Source organism: Citrus sinensis, chromosome 3, assembly GCF_022201045.2.
Source record: "Citrus sinensis cultivar Valencia sweet orange chromosome 3, DVS_A1.0, whole genome shotgun sequence".
Taxonomy (NCBI): Eukaryota; Viridiplantae; Streptophyta; class Magnoliopsida; order Sapindales; family Rutaceae; genus Citrus; species Citrus sinensis.
In genome coordinates this window covers 43,005,376-43,022,621 of record NC_068558.1, presented here as the reverse complement: position 1 = coordinate 43,022,621, position 17,246 = coordinate 43,005,376, and the positions used below count along the sequence as shown (strand labels likewise).

The 17,246-nt window shown below is 31.8% G+C and overlaps 3 protein-coding genes and 1 non-coding gene across 5 annotated transcripts; 3 read left to right on the top strand and 1 right to left on the bottom strand.

Moving 5' to 3' along the window:
• The first annotated feature begins 950 nt into the window (after nucleotides 1-950).
• On the top strand, nucleotides 951-2,088 carry LOC107177224 (zinc finger protein 11). Its single transcript, XM_015530732.3, has 2 exons — nucleotides 951-1,040; nucleotides 1,164-2,088. The coding sequence occupies exon 2, from the start codon at nucleotides 1,172-1,174 to the stop codon at nucleotides 1,859-1,861; it is 690 nt and encodes a 229-aa protein (XP_015386218.3). The 5' UTR covers nucleotides 951-1,040; nucleotides 1,164-1,171; the 3' UTR covers nucleotides 1,862-2,088.
• A 5,338-nt stretch (nucleotides 2,089-7,426) lies between these two features.
• On the top strand, nucleotides 7,427-11,108 carry LOC107177246 (probable transcriptional regulator RABBIT EARS). 2 transcript variants are annotated; one of them, XM_025099265.2, is made up of 3 exons: nucleotides 7,427-8,600; nucleotides 9,194-9,295; nucleotides 10,954-11,108. In XM_025099265.2, the coding sequence occupies exon 1, from the start codon at nucleotides 7,669-7,671 to the stop codon at nucleotides 8,251-8,253; it is 585 nt and encodes a 194-aa protein (XP_024955033.2). In that variant the 5' UTR covers nucleotides 7,427-7,668; the 3' UTR covers nucleotides 8,254-8,600; nucleotides 9,194-9,295; nucleotides 10,954-11,108. The 2 variants fall into 2 exon arrangements, with proteins under 2 accessions (XP_024955033.2, XP_015386253.2); XM_015530767.3 differs by lacking the exon at nucleotides 9,194-9,295.
• Nucleotides 11,109-11,669: 561 nt separating this feature from the next.
• Nucleotides 11,670-14,484, bottom strand: LOC102622866 (eukaryotic translation initiation factor 6-2-like). Its single transcript, XM_006479503.4, has 8 exons — nucleotides 14,395-14,484; nucleotides 14,236-14,303; nucleotides 14,034-14,130; nucleotides 13,872-13,957; nucleotides 13,741-13,785; nucleotides 12,928-13,058; nucleotides 12,229-12,339; nucleotides 11,670-12,133 (listed from the first exon to the last, which is right to left on the bottom strand). The coding sequence occupies exons 2-8, from the start codon at nucleotides 14,243-14,245 to the stop codon at nucleotides 11,876-11,878; spliced, it is 738 nt and encodes a 245-aa protein (XP_006479566.2). The 5' UTR covers nucleotides 14,246-14,303; nucleotides 14,395-14,484; the 3' UTR covers nucleotides 11,670-11,875.
• A 2,458-nt stretch (nucleotides 14,485-16,942) lies between these two features.
• On the top strand, nucleotides 16,943-17,013 carry TRNAG-GCC (transfer RNA glycine (anticodon GCC)). The gene has a single exon. It is a non-coding gene; the product is annotated as a tRNA-Gly (tRNA).
• Nucleotides 17,014-17,246: the final 233 nt, after the last annotated feature.

The window sequence follows — 17,246 nt, the reverse complement described above, 5'->3', positions numbered from 1 at the left end:
CTAGCCAACTAAGCTAGCAGATTACATATGATGGCTGTAGAGGTGAAGTGCTGTCTATTCCGATTAATTGCTATAAAGTAAATACAAAAATATCTTGAATAGCTGGTGTAACAAATTAATAGGGCAATCCACCAAGTCATGTCCCCTATAAATCAAATGATTAGTTTCCAAAGATTACCCCAAAAGAATGTAGAGTAGGTTCTTCAATTTTGGGCACTCAGAAAGTGGAAACCATCATGATATTCTTTTAATGCATGCCCATTTTCCGAATGCCTCGTTGATCCAATAGTGTTTTGACTAACCATTCAGGTCTTGCCCTGTATTTTATACAATCGGAGCAGCTCCCTATCAATCAGATCAAAGTTAAATTGTTTCAAACTTATTCCCTTAATCAGATCTTGCCCTCTATTTAGTTTGGACGTTTTCATTTCTCTTCTCCATCTTTGAGGGAATAAGTTTGAATTCTCCTAATAACATGTGGGATAAATTTTCCTCAAATTTATTTAAATATTTATGTTGATCAACGTAGATCCTAATAAAATTTTAATTGTAAAATTAATTTTAGGATATAAATTACATAGAAAGAGATAAAAACAACTAAATAAAAGAGAAAAGAGGGATGGTTCCCACTTCACAGTTAGGTAAGAAGATGACAGGTCGTCATTAGGAAAGAAACCAAATCGACATCCGAAACAGCAAACGACGTGTCGTCCAAATACTTTTAACGACATGTCGGTAATATATCAGAGAAGAAGAGAAGTTACTCCCTGTTGTACCAGCAACTGCACCCCCATTTGCTGTTGTTTCAGTGCATTATTTATACTTTATCAAAAAAGAAGGAAGGGGAAAAAAATATTTACCATTTCAAAAAGTTAAAAAATTAAAAATTGAAACATTTATTGATGAGGTAAAAGAAAGTCTGCAAGATCTCCACTAGATTGGGGCATAATGAAAAAGAACATAATATATACCACTGCCAAAATCTAAAGCTTCTACATTACATGAAGCAATATCCAGAAATAGTAGCAGAAAAATCGCAGGTGAGTACATACATAATTACTTTTTCATCAGTTTCTAGCTTTAACTTTAAAGGGCTTCATTTCTTCATATTCTCTCGAAGCAATCTTTTGTAGCCATTTCTTCTCTTTCTCTGGTACTTGTAGCTGTACTGATGAACAAGAAAGAAGTAAGCATGGAGTGGGTTAAAGAGAAGTGGGAGTGTGAAAAATGTAGCTGCTCAGAAGCTCAGCATGGACAGTCATCATGTGGGTTAATTGTGTGGCCTCCAAAGAACTATAACTGCAGCTTTTGCCGGAGAGAGTTTAGGTCTGCTCAAGCTCTTGGGGGTCATATGAATGTTCATAGAAGAGATAGAGCCAGGCTTAGAATGTTACCTCCACCACTTCTTCAATATCGAAACCCTAACCCTATCCCTAGTTTTGCTGCTTCTTCTACTTCTTCATCATCATTATCATCTCCTCCATCTAATAAGCTGTTGCTCCCAGGCCCAGACCCAGCAACTTACAAACCAAAACCCTTGGTTTCTGCAAATCTCAACTCTTTGTCTTCATCACCATCCTCGGCAGCTTTCACAAATGAAGACAAAAAAAGATTGCTTGAAGAATGTCCTCATCAACAGATCAATACCTTGAGTAGTACTCTTCCATCCGGGGATTATTTAAGGAAGAAGAAGAACATGAGAGCTGCATTTGGTGCTGGAAATTTGAAGGGTTATGCGCCGAAACGCGAGATTGATGTTTTGAGAAAGAAAGAGGAATTAGCTATGAGCCTGGAGTTGGAGATGGGGTTAAAAGATACAAAGGAGTCTGTGGATTTGGAGCTTCGGCTTGGATATCCTTAATTAGGTGAATTCTTTACAAATATTCACCCGTAGATATGGTGTTAAATTAATTAAAACTTGGCCTTTTTAGTTTAGTTTAATTTCTGGCAACAGTTTGCTGTTTATCAAATTAAGCTCAATTAACATCCTCAGTATGATCCATTTGTTATATATGTCTTTCTTTTCTTTGACCTTTTCTTAATTTGCCTGAAATATCTATTCTGCGATCATTCTGCGCCTTACAAGGATTTGAATATGATCTCTCGCTCCACGAGTTGTCATTAATACAATGATCTTTATCCTCTATTTCTTTTTAATTAATGGTTCATTGTGCATGTTAATTTTCATGAAAGGTTGTCATTGACAATCAACTTAATCCTGAATTTTCATGTTTAGCTGCCGTGATTGTGATTATTGTGAGTGGGACTGTCCTTGTTAATTAGGTTAACTGTAATATGGGGATCATCTAGTTGTTGAGATATCATCACTTCGCTTTTATTTGATCATGATTATATATGGTAGCAATATGTTCTCTCTTGTGACAGTATCTTAGGATTTGCAACGCGCATTGTCATCAACTTAATCTTGAATATATATATATATATATATATATATATATTATTTTATTTTATTTAAAGCAGATACGCTGTTAAACCATGCGGTTTAAAAGAGTAATTTTTAAATACATTATAAAACCTTGTGGTTTAATAATATGTTTGCGACTCTATTAAATTACACAGTTTAACAATATGTTCGTATGAAAAAAAAAATAAATTAAGCACTCCTGCACTAGAAAAGAACTATAACTATAACTATATATATATACAAGAGCAGATTTGTTGAAGGACAAGTGGGGACTCAAGTCTCTACTAAAATGAAAAAATTTCTTTAACATTTAATTGTGTTTTTCCAAAAGTCTTCAATAAATTGTCATCATGCCCTAGTAAGTTATACTTCAGCCCCCAATATATATTTACACTTAAATTCTCACCCCAAGAATTTTAAATACAATTTAAAAGAATTGGGCTTTTCAAACTAAAATCAAGCCCATAAATAATAATATTAATTTAATTTTTTTAAATAACGCAAAAGCTCATTAATTTTTTTTATTAATCTTACATTTACCAATTCCACCATCAGTCCAACGCCCATAAAAATTTCCTAAACTATTTTTTTTTCATATGCAAAAGCTAAAAATGTAGTGACATGACGCACTACTCTTCCTATCTCCAAGGCCCCAGTCAATCAATATGCTGTCTCCGACCCATATATATAATATATATATATATATATATATATATATATATATATATATGTTTATTGAATTTTGATACTGCTAGCCGTGCATATATACAAGGTCACAATTTCTACCATGTAATTAGGTCAAGAATAGCTAGCGTTCCTGCTGCATAATTCTGACTCAGCGTCTACACGCTCAATAAGGTGTTGAGCAACCTATAGATCACTTAAAAGCTAAATCGATCACTACCAAATTGCATTTAAGATCTGAGAATGAGAATTACATCCGAACTACGAGGCTCTAATTATAACTAAGCAAATTAATTACATTAAAAATCACAAAGAAGTTATTAGGTTAATCGTCTTAATTAATTTCCTTTTTTCTATTAAGGGGGGACTGAGGTCAGCGTAAGGTAAGTACATTAATTTGTTGCCTCTCGATCAAATTAGGTCTCAAGCAAGAATTTAATGCATAACGAGAGAAAAAGGACATAGAACGTCAGGTGAGGATGTGTTAAAGATAAAAACAATATTTGATGATACTCTGTGTGTGTGTTTGTTTTGTGTTGTGTCGTGTCTGAAAGACAGATTGTCAAATTACAGATGGGGATTATTTGATGAATAATTATTACTTAAAATAGAACTGGCAGTGCCCCATTGAAATGTCCAGTATGATTCCAAACTAGCATATAAATAAATAAATAAATTGGTGGGTATCAAAGGGATGTTGTTTTTCTCAACATCAACGATGTCTGAATCTGAGTCTGAGTCTGAGACTTCGCCTGTTCCCCACAAGTGTCTGGTGCCAGTAACATGATGACTTTAATTTGCTTGTTAAGAAACAGACATATGGTTTTGGTCTGCATGTCTCTGTACAAAGAACAAAAAAAACAACACTTTAAAACACAACACAACACCAGGGAACGAATGAATGAATGAATGAATCAGATTCAGAGTAGTGGGTGGTAAAATTAAAGAGTCAAAATGATGTCACCAAAGGTAAAAAGAAAAGACATTTTTTTATGAATCAACAAACAGAACCTGCAAAAGTTTGGCATGGCCATGGGTTAACCAGGAAAAAAAAATCAATGAAGGAAAGCTAGCTAGGTATTCCCAGTCGGCGCACGTTATAATCTTGAGGCATTGATGATTGATTGATGCCTCTCTCTCTTCTCTTCTCTTCTTTTTTCTTTAATTTTACGCACACTATCCTATTGCTTCTTGCTTTTCACCTGTCTCCGCATGCACGTTCAACTTTTTTGTGCCCCCCTTTTTTTTTAATTTTCAGTTTTTATTTTTTCCTTTTTTTAAAAAAAATATGTGGAAAATTGTATGTACTGTTAGTAAAACAGCCAGAGCAGATTTAACCCTGTTTAAAAAAGAATAATAATAAAAAATCATAAAAATAGAAGCAAACGAAAAAAATTATAAATCTTTGATCTTCATCAAACAGGAAAGGGATCGAGAGTTCAAGCAGCACTTCGGGTCGGTGACTGGGGTCACCATGGGCTTCTTTGTATGAAACTTTTTATGACAGGGCTACAAGGTCGGTCCAATCACCAAATTCATTTTATTAAAAAAAAAACATACACATACACACACAAAAGAAGACATTTTCTCAATTAATACTTTCCATATCATTTTTATTAATTTTTTTATTATTTAACGTAATTGTTTAACTTCAAAAAAAAAAAAGCTACTTTGGCAGAAATATAATAACAAAATTTGTAAATAGAGCAAAATGCTCTAAGTGAAAAAAAAATGCCATTTTGGATGAGTTTAGTTTTTCTTTTCAAAAAAATTCATCCACAACAATGTCGTTCTTAATGTGCTTTTTTCACCCTTTTATCAGAGTTTAGTTCGCTTGACATTTTTCATTTAAAGTAGAATGCAAACTTTGATTAATGACTATAAAGAGAAGACCAAGTCCATCAACTAAGTTATCGTCATATTAGTCATATTAGAAAATACTGATACACATTTTAAACAACCTATAATACATCTCAATGCTTTAAAATTTTAAGGGTAATTTTCATATTTACTTTCCAATTACAAACAATAAAATTATCCCTCCACTATGTAGAACTCAATGTCAATGCCCAGCAAGAAATTGAAATAAAAAATTTCGAAATTCAGAATCTCGGAAATCCCATTTTCCCTTCCCTACACTGATCGGATTCATCCCCCTCATTTGATCATATAATGTTAATGAACATCCAATAATTGAAAAATGACAAAATTCTTATCAATTTAAACCTAAGCTAAAAGGAAATAACAAGAAAACAAGAGTTGCTAGGTCAATAGAAAAAGGCAATTAGGGTAAAAGACGGAAGATTTGGTTGAGAGAATTAAAACTATTACAGCCGTTGTTGTCCAAGTTTCTTCAGCTATCTATTAAATTCAACATTATGTAGCCATATAAAAAAAATATATACATATTATTAATTACAAGCTTCAAAACATTAATTTATTATATTATGCCAGCAATTAAACATTCCTACACTTAAAATTACATCAAGTCATCAACAAAGGACAAAATCCTACAACATTGAAATTGATTTATCGGCTATGTCTTCTCATTCTCTTTCAACCACTTTGCACCTTTCTGTCTCCCACGTCAGAAAAGAGAAATCAAACCTATGATTAATTTCTTTAATTAAATATTGAACAAAGTATTTGCTTAAATAACACATTTAGCTAACTGAGAGTTTCGTAAAAAGAATATGGAATAAAAATATTGAAAGAAATTGAGATTATAAAATATATTGGTCATACGTGGAACGTGTCTTAGTGGTTCCATTTTCCATGCAAAGTCATTTCTAGTTCTACAAGAAAACGAAAAGTCATCTGCATGCCCAACTGCAGCTTTATTTAAAAACAAAAAAAAAAAATTTGGCCTGCAGAATATAAAATATTTCTAGCGAGAAGAAAAAAGAAGCTACAGGCATACAATATAAATATTTCTGAGACCATATTACATAATATTCTTATTAATCCTCGTATGTTCATCATTCTTTTTGCTAAGAATGAGAAAAGTATTTATTGATTTCCTAAGATCAAGCAAAACTTGTGCCAATCTAATTGATCACTTCTATGTTTGATTGAAGTGGAGTTGGTAGACTAATTTTAGATTATCTTGTCACTATTTTTCCGATCGCTGCCACAATGAAAAGAATTTACAAGCATATAAGATGTTGATTTTATGTGACTTTGACTGTGATGACACGAACATCATGTTGGTTTCCATTAACAAAATGATGCGACAAAGCTTATAACAGTGAAGGACAAATGCAAAGTACAGAAATGGAATGTTTCTTAGTCCATAAAATTAAATTATAGGAAAGTTCCTTCATCTTTCCTCAACAGACACAATGCCACAAAAGATCTCTAATTATAATGCCATAATTAATCATTTATGTAAAATTTTAATCCCTGTTTTATTCCTTATTCAAAGATTAATCTCATGTCTCAATTCTAATTGTAATTAATAAATTAATTAAAGTATTCAACTAAGACGTTTTCTTTAGTTACATGTCAAGTGCCTAACAACAAATTTTAGACTTACTATTATTATTTGGTTGTGATATACAGTTTAGATGAAATTTTAAACGGGGGAAACGTCCATCTCCATTCAAATATTGGCTTTAAACGAAAAGACACCAATCTCATTTAGTTTTTTTTTTTTGGAAATACCAATATAATTAATTGGGTTGATCAGTACTTAAGTTTTACCATCTTTTTGACTTATGTTATTGAGTACTGACCCTAATTATGTCTTCTGAGTTGTGAGTGTTGGGAAATTTTGACTACCTTGAAGCTTCCAGATAGATTAAGATAAAAGAGAAGCAATTAATAAGTCTAAAATAAAGCAGCCATCATAGGCATAAATGTAGCGTACACAACAAACTATATACGTATATTATAAGATTGTTAGGATTTTTTGTTTTGAATAAAATTCACTTTTTTTGGTTAATAAATTAAAAATTAATAGTAGTTAAATCCTAATCATAAACTATTATGAACACAAGGTTTTTAAAAATTTAGAAAATTTTTGATCAAATAAAGATCTTAACCCATATGAGATTATTATAAGTAATCGTCTTAACTGAAGAATTATTATAGCCCTAATTTGAAAAGGCTTACCAAGTTTAATTATTTCTTTTTAAAAAGAAAATCCATACTTCTTAATTAATACTATAATATATTACAGCAAAAAAAGACCTGCCCATTGAATAATATTGAAGACCGCGTTAAGAAAAGCTTAGAATGATGAAAGCGACAAGAGCACTATTAGGAAGAAAAATTATACCGAAAAAAATTGACCAAAATTAATAAATTTTAATTCACCGTCTGCTAAATAATGTAAATCAAGTCAAGATTACAAATACTATAACATCTGCCGGCCGCTAAGAAAGAATATAGCTTATTCACAAAAATCTAAGGCTTTTCTCTTTCAGAACTTGTTCATAGATCATCTCATCACATAGCCCCAAAGACAATGCCTATGTCCCCATTTTGTCTCTATATCTCCTCCTTTTCTTTATATTAAAACCCTAATCTCTCTCTCTAGTCCATTTATCTCTGTCAAAATGGAATCCAACCCTAATGAAGATTATTCGAAAAGCTCTAGCGACGACGAGACTGACGCGGGCACCGGCAGATCCTACGAGTGTGTGTTTTGCAAGAGAGGGTTCACTACAGCACAGGCCTTGGGGGGTCACATGAATATTCACAGGAAAGATAGAGCAAAGAACAGGCCTCCGAGTTCTTCATCAATTTCTGATAAATTAGTTGATGAAAATAATAATAATTATTATTCAAGTTTTAGATCCTTTGCGCCGGCTCAAAGCTACCCCACGTCACATCATCAATATTATGCTATGTCTGATTCTGAGGTACATGTAAATTACCAGACATTTTTCCCATCTCCATCCACATGGGATGACCATCAAAGATCCGTCCATACAAATAATAATAATCATAGTAATTATGATTCTTATGGACAAAATTATCACCAGCATTTGAATATGATTGGTGATGAAATTTGGAGAGGAAATCGCAGTTTAAGAGTTGGACCATCTCATTTACATGCTGATCACGATAAAGAGAAGAGAGAAGGTGCAAGTGAAGAAGATGAACTAGATTTGGAGCTTCGACTTGGTCATGATCCGTAGTATATGTTTTATTTTATTTTTATTAATATTATACATATATGTGGATTCCAGTTATTTCTATATGTGTAGACGTTATATGTTTGTCATATTGTACAGCTTGCGAATTCTTAATGAAATTCGATGTTTCTTATGTGGGAAGTAAAGTACTTCAATAATTAATTAAGAAGTTTTTTTCCCCCAATAGATAAGTGTGTCTTTAGGTTTATCTTTATGGAGATTACCACTCTATCGCTCGGACGGCAAAAAAGAAGAGGAAGCAAATGAATGTTTTTCAAGGCTAAGTCTTAGATGCTTTCTGCAAGGAAGATTCTCCGATTTTGCAAATTAAAAACTACACAGATTTGAAGGTACCATCTAAGATATATTGATCGTTATTCATGAGATCCTTATGTTATGATCTGATCTACTATTTTCTCCTCTAGCTATATGCCTTATATTGAGTTATTTTTTATCACATCAGTTCTTGTTTAACATTAAATTGAGTATAATGAGGGGGGGAAAAATAGCAACAGTACTCGGATTACGTTCAATGGAATGAATGCAAGCTTAAGCTATCGTAGAGCTAGCTTAAATTATCCTCAAGTTGGTTTTGTTTGGCAATAATTTTTTTGTCTGACGGAAAACCCTAATTTGCTTAACTTTGCAGTGTGCCTGGCTACTCCCAGCAATAATGATCATAAATGTAACCTTAATTGATTGCATGAATCTAAATATCAACAGACGTTAGTGTCGATCTGTTTTAACTTACACTGAGTTACTCCATTGCCAACATAATGGTACGATATTTGGCATATCACTGTTGAATGGCGTGATTGACAAATTGTATGGCATAACTCAAGCATTCGATCATCAGCGTAATCCTATGAATGTACTAGATGTACAGTATTTTAATTGTAAGGACCCAGTCTCTGGGATTTGCCATTTTATTTACCTTGTACAGGATCTTTTCACAACCGTAAGAATTGGTCTATCTCAACAAATTGGGGATGAGCTTTTCCAAAAAATTCTGTCTTTGGTTCTCTGTTACTTGACATCCATCTCGGTTAGTGTTTAAGTATTAGCTTCTTATTCTTATTCTTCTTCCCTTTTTTTTTTCCAATTATATTATGACCTTAATTTTATAAGCATTATTAGCATTATTGTAAATTGAAGAGGACTACAATTTACAATATTGTAAGCTAGCTACTTGGGCTAGACTGGAAGCACGGTCTAATTCTCGTCAGTGGTCTATAATTAGTTTTTTCTTTTTAGTTGTTCAGTTTGAGGCACCGTTTTCCTCGGAATCAAAACTTGCCCATTAATTGATTGCATGACCCAAATAAAGGCAATGCTTTCGCCACATATCATAAAGCCTCTTATTTGAGAAAAGAAAGCCGACGGTGTTTCTAATCACTAACTTTTTCATGAGTTTTGTTGGTGTTTCGTTTGTTTGAAAAGAAAATGACAGGAAATGGAGAAAATTTGGCGAGAATTAATATTTATGAAAGAATTTCAATTGTACATTAAGAGTGAATTATGAAAGAAAATAAGCACATGGTCAACAGTATAAGTGAGCATCATCTACTTCAGTTGAAAATTTGGATTTGGATTCCGTACTAATTAAGTTGAGCTTTGTGGTAATCTTTTAGAAATATGAAATTGGTAGATATTAGATAAGAGCATACAAGCAATTAAGAATTAACCATACATTGTTATAAATGCATGCGTATAGGATTATGAAAAAATAAGCACAACTCATCTACATTCAAATCTTGGAGAGTTGACTTAGAACATACTTTTGTTGTTGTTTTATTTAACATTTCATATCGATTAGGACCAACAAGCATGTAGATCAATTGGCATTGGACTGTTCTAACTTAACCAAGGTCCTCAGTTCGAGACATTGGAATGCAGCTGTGTTAAATACTTGTTGGAAGAGTTTTGCTGTCCTAGTGGTCCTACTTAGCTTGAATCTGCATTAGTTGGGACCCAATGTGATGTTCGGATATCAGATAATTTAATACACTCAAAAAAAAAAATTTCATGTTGATTAGGAGATAGTTATAAGAAAACATGCTCCTACAGTCAATATGAAATAATGACTCTTCGAGTATGCATATATTTATTACTTGATGGTCTTTGAACTTCGGTTCAAAATTATTCTCCCAAATTATACCAGTTGTGAGTTGATTCATCCATTGATGTTTGGTAGTGATTTTTACATTTGAAGTTATTGTATTTTAGCTTAATAGTGAATCTAGTGAAAACAAAAATGCATTGCAACATCATTAACCTGGTGTGCATGGCTATTAGTACGCTGCTTTTCAAACTTTTCTTTATTGCATATTGGCATCCATCTTTACATGTGTTGAAAATTGGCAGAATTTCCTATATATTGATCCTTCGCGCAAGATGTTATATATACTTTTTTCATTTGTCCTTATAGATACAATTGTTCCAAGAGCTGGCTTGTGCATGTACATGGGTTAATTTCTTTTTATTCTGTGTAGAGTCTTTGATGATGACATCACAAATTCTCAATACCAATTGGGATCTAAAGTGTTAGCCATAAGTTATAGTAGTGTGTTGTACCGTCAGCTTAATCAGAAAATCAAGAATATTAATTAGTTGGCTATATTGCATTAAAATATATATATATATATAGTTGCGTATATCTGACAAAGAATGTCTTCATTAATTTGTTTATTTGTTTGGATTCAGAACGAATTTGACAAGTGGCAACGAGAGCATGATACGGGTGAGTGCCGTAGACGTGACAAGAAGCCATTCATTATAATTATCATCATATATGGTAACTTAATTATATTTTACCTGGATTTGCCTGATAAACATTTGCCTAAAGCCTCTAATTAATTAACATTGCTTCATATATATATATATATATATATTATTTCGCTATTTCGCTTTGATACGTATGCCGCAAACTGCCTTCAGAGAAAAGGAAACAATAATGTTTGCAAGTAACAATGATTTATCATCATTTAAGCAGCTAAATAAACAGATCCTGTTTATTTAGCCGCAAACTGCCTTCAGAGAAAAGGAAACACTAATGTTTGCAAGTAGTAATGATTCACCGTTCGCTCTGGAAAACAACTCATGATCAATAGACGACTAATAATATAGATATCAACTGAAATCTAATTCATGCACTTATTTACCCACATATTTATTTCTTGATGCTCAGCCGTGCAATGAGAGATTTCCTGAAAAACAGACTTCTGGGAATGTCATCCAGGCTTACAGAAACATATCCAAGCAGCTTTATTGATTTTTATTTGACAATCACACTGTCTTGTTACGTGGGAAACTAGAGGCCACGTATTTATTTTATTTTTAAAAAAAATGCTATTTGGCCAATTTATGAATATCATTATATCGATTGTCGTCTTTCAAAATATACATACATACAGACTCAATTGTCACCTTCAGAAAGCGGGCAACCAAGTTAAGCAGGCAACAGTGAAATACAGAGTTTGTGAGCAAGGATTTCATGTAATCGAGTATTGCTCAAGCTACTACGTACTCCAACATGAGAGAGAAAACATGCTAATAGCTCTCAAGAAAGTTAGGAAATAGTGTTTCACACAATAAGACAAAACACAAGACTGCTATCCCAGATAACTTAGACATAGCTGTCAATTAAAGATTTCCTCATCTCATCCACAACGGCATTTGGTTGAGCTTCCCTCAACTTGAAAACGCTCTCAATAACAGAGAGTTCGGTTGCCGTGGTGTCTGACCCACAGAATGCTGTCCAGTCATTCACAGTTAACCCAGCACCTATCACTTCACTTCCACGGTTCACAGTGCCAGCAACCAAAGGTACTTGCAAGAGTGTAGAGAGTTCATCCAAGTCTTCAATGGATGTATGAGGGTGGACCTACGTCAGAATCAAGCAGAAAGTTAATTGTAGGAAATACATTGCAATAGAAAGTGTTTCAATAGATGCCTCGATGAGGATATTCTATGTCTTACCAAGCCACCCCTGTTGCTGAAGGAACAGTAACTGCCAACAAGGATATTACCGGCAATTGTCTGCCTAAAAACTTCTACTCCAAGAACATCTGCAATAATTTCCTCCGTTTCCTATGAAACAGAAGACGGAAAAAGGTCAATGTAAGCATCAGGAAAATTCAAAATAATGGCAATTTGGATATAAAAATCCATGCGTTACTAAAGTTGCAGTAGGTAACTCTTCATGTACGAGGAATGTTATATTCGGTTTCTTCAGTTAACATTATAATTGACTCATTTTAATCTTTTAATTGTTATTCAAGAAGAGAAAATCATTGATTATCCACAAGAACATCCATTAACAAATAAATAAATAAGAATAATTGGACAATCACAATTGCAAAAAAAAATGAAAAAAACAATACGTATCTACAGGAGACTAGACTTCTCTCAATCGTTTATAGTTCTATGCTTAGAAAACTTTGAAACCATTGCTGAGGCTCTTTTCCCCCAATTGAGATAGAAGAAAATGGAAGCCTAGGTACTTTTAAAGGGAAAATAAGCAGACAAGTAAAGGAAGAAGTGGAGAAAAATAAACACAACTCTTTCTAATCTGTGACTGCAAAATGTCAATTTCAAATCATATGCCAATCTAAAGAATAATCCTGAAATGACATAATGGAAGAAACATTAAGAACTGACACATAAAAGCAACATTACCCTGTCAAGATCTGTGTGTGCAAGAGCAACATGGTCATTGCATGCTATGCAATTTCCCAGAGCAGATAGCCTCTCTTCAATACGCTGGACAACAACTTGATCAGGTAGACTATTCCTCAAGTGTTGAAGCTCTTCAACAACATAATCAAACAAAACGTGAAGTAACAAGTAAAGCAGAGCAAACTAGTTCATCAAGATCAATGATTACATTTGTTAAAAATAATAATAATAATAACACTTACATATTTACATATAAAAGCTTACAGAAGCAAATTTATCAAACTTCATTACTGCTCACTATTCAGATTGTCAAACTCTGGGGAAAAAATAATATTTATATATAAAAGATATAAAAAAAAATCCAAACTGCCTAGTAAAGAAAGATTCCTTCTTAATTTGAGCAAATTACCCTGCCCAAAACTTGAAAAAGTTAATAATATTTTATTACATGATATAGACTAATCACACTTTGTATCCCCACAAAAACAGAGAAAGAAAGAGTGAGGGACAGCCATGTACTTTAATGTATTCAGCACAGAAGGATTTCAGCTTTAACAACAGATGAAATATCCAACTAGAAGTTATCAATGATGACATATTGTCATTATCTATGATGCCGAGATGAGTTAAAAGCATAGTAATTTTTATTGATACATCAAGATAGATTAAGATTATAACATTATATATTGTCATAGTACTAAATTACAAAAGTGAAAGTGGTGATCTAGAACTGGCATAATGAGAAATTTATCGTTACCTTACGAGAATAATTATAATTAAAACCAACTAACATGAGTTGAATGAAAAAACTACCTTGGTCTGTGGTTGTGTGTGGCAAGAGAAGCCCATTTTTGTTACCTGCCATTAAAGATAAGTAGTGATGAGAATCAGAATATGAATATAAAAAGCAAGGGCCATTATGTTAGATGCAGATAAAAGCTCACCAACACAAAGCCGCCCGATAATCCTGTTGCCACCAATTGATGTTTTAACAACAGGAATAACATCTGCTAACTCCGCCTCAAATGTGCTGTGAATACAATACTCATTAAGAAGAATTTTATACATACAAATCATTAGAAAATAAAATAATATTTAAAAAAAACCTGTAGAAGCTCTCAGAACCTCCAATTGCGACCAAGCAAAAAGCATTAGTGAGCTTGGAAAACACACCAACCTCACACGAATTCTCAAACATAAGTCCTACGCAAATCAATCAAATATATTCGGCTTTAAGCTAAAAAGGAGGGTTGAAAAAAAAAAAAAAAAGCTAAAGGCACTTAGTTTAAAAGGTGTCAAAAAACTTACTGGTTGCCATGATTACAAATTAACAGAATTGAACCGATTAAAAGATGGACCGAATCAAAGCACAAGACCTGCAAGAATAACATACAAATTCGATTTTTCTGTTAGCCACCGAACATGTACAGAATATCCATATCAATAAAATCAAATGTAACTAACTACCTGCGATGAGGGTTTTACGAAAAAGAATAAATTGATTATATTAGGGTTTTGAAGGAGAAGATTAATTTTAGCCAACACCCACATTTATCGACAAATTTCAAGCTACACCCTTGTAAGACGTAAGTCATCAAATCACACCCATTCCGTATTTCATCTCGTTAACTCTAACGTCCAAAGGGTGTAAATGGAAACAAACCGTGAGGCTATTTAGATCCACAAAATTAGGGTGGGGCTATTTGAACCCACTAATTTACTTAATAAACCTACTTTTAAAATAATTTTTTTTTATTAGAATACCCCTAAATTAAATTACAGTTATGTACACTAGAATATAATTTAAAAAAAAACAGAATTTTTACTCTTTAAACCCATTTTTATATTCAACATAGTTTTATAGAACCCTAATCAAATTTTCATTAAACCCTAATCAATCAAGAGGTGGGATTCTTCTCTCAAGCCATATATATTGTTAAATAGGCACATGTGAGTTGATTCAGAGTAACAAAATTAATTGTTATTGATTTGATGGATATTGATTTTATGGAGGATTAATTGTTTAATTGTTATGATTCGTTTGGGAATGACCCATCACTCAAAATTGTTTAATTAATATTGATGATTAAATTTTCAGTTAATAATCAATTATTGTTTTTTCCCAAATTCTGAAAAATTATTTTTTCTCAAATTCCTCATATTAAATTTTCATACCATCATACAAGATTTTTCTCACCACTATAATATAACTCAAAAAAATAATTTCATGATGACAATTATTTTCTCCATTTAGAATGTTTTGATTCATTTGTCATTGAACGAGGGTCATTCACTCAAAATTGATTATTAAATTTCCAATCTAATGGGTTTATAAATGAATATTATGGGTTTAATGAGTAAAATCACTATTATTATAAAAACTAGGTTTAGAAAGGGCATATTAGGTATTTTAGTGGGTTTACTGAGTAAAATTTAAAATTTTAAAATTTAAAGATGGGTTTATTTAGTAAATAGGTTTATTGAGTAAATTGGTGGGTTCAAATAGCCCCACCCACAAAATTATTCTACAAACTCATATTTTAAGTAATGAATTTATTATTAAAATACCTTAATATAAAAATACATAAGGCCATCTTTGGATGCTAGGATTAAGTATAGAATTGGACTAATTTTGGAATTAAATATTTATCCCATATTTGGTAAGCTTAGTTGGATTGGATTAAGGGGACTAAATTTGAATTTAATCCTAAAATCATGGGATTAATAATACTAATTTACACATGGATTTAGATGGGATAAGATTTTAAAAAAAAAACTGTCCATTCATGATACTTTTATTTATATCATTTTTTACACCTAATATTAATTAATTAATATTTGTGATTAACTTTTAAAAAAATTATTTATTATTTATGATCTAATGAAATTGGTACTTTTACTTATACTAACTCTTGAGATTAAATTTTCATTACTTCTATATTTAATAATTTGTCAATAAAATTAACCGTTTAATAATTTATTGCATTATTTGATCGTACTAGATTTATTAATCACTAATATAATATTACAAATGATCGTGAAAATTAATAATACCAGTAATTGGTTGATTTTATATGATATTTTTAAATTTTTGATAAAAATTAATTAGATATTTAGATTTTTTGAATTTTTATTTTATTATTATATTATGACTGCCCAATAACTTATTTACAATATATTTAATTTTCTTATTAATTACTTTTTAAATTTATTTTAATTTCGATTATAAAATTTAATGAATAATTGATATTTATATTTAAATATCAACTTAAATGCTATTTAATGCTATTTAAATATAATCTAACATAGTTTAATTCGGTACTAAACATGAGACTATATAATATAATCCAGTTTAATTCAATTTAACTTAATCTTGTCAAATCCTAATCATTAGTCCATTCCAATCCTGAGTGCCAAATGTAACCTAAAAGGATAAGACAACTTAAAAACATAAAATAAAAATGATCGGTACACTAATTTTTACAAACTCACAAAACTATTTTCTTGATAAAAATTTTCATAAACAATTTTCAATTTCATTTGTTGCATAATTAATATATTTTCATATTTATATTAAAAAAATTGTTGCATACTCTAATAGTGCTTTGCTATTGAATATTAATGGCCCAAATCATCAATTACTTCAAAATTGATTTAGTAGCTTGTTGTTGCAGGTACAGAAATTGACGAAAAAAATTTCATTTCGCACCATGAATTTAAAGTAAAAGAAATGTCGGTGTTTTTATTTTTAAGACCATTGAAAATTTCAGTCACTTAATTAATGTTGGGTTTTAACTTTTCAAGAATATATAAAGGGTATATTTGGCATATTGATGAATTTATTGAGTAAAATATGAAACTTCAAATTCTGTAGATTAATTTATGGTAAGTTAAATAGTGTCACCTTTTTATTTCGATACAAATATTTCCACCTTCATTATAAAAATTAAATAACGGATAATAATTTATCTGCAAAATTGAGTTATATTAATTTGGCAGTGCAGGTTTTCAACTAGCACCAGTGGTCTAGTGGTAGAATAGTACCCTGCCACGGTACAGACCCGGGTTCGATTCCCGGCTGGTGCATATCGTTTGGTTTTTCAAAATGCCAAGCTGATGATAGCTTTCATTTAACATTCCTTTTTCGATCTTCCAGTGCAGATACTTTAAACGGAAATTCCGTTTAACAGCATTGAACATGTATTTGAACCAAGTTCAGCCGCTAATGGCTAAAATTCTCATGACTGCGGCTGCTAAAAGAAGCAGAGCACAAAGCCAGCTATTGGTGCAGGCCAAGAGTAAGTTTATGGTCTTGCAAA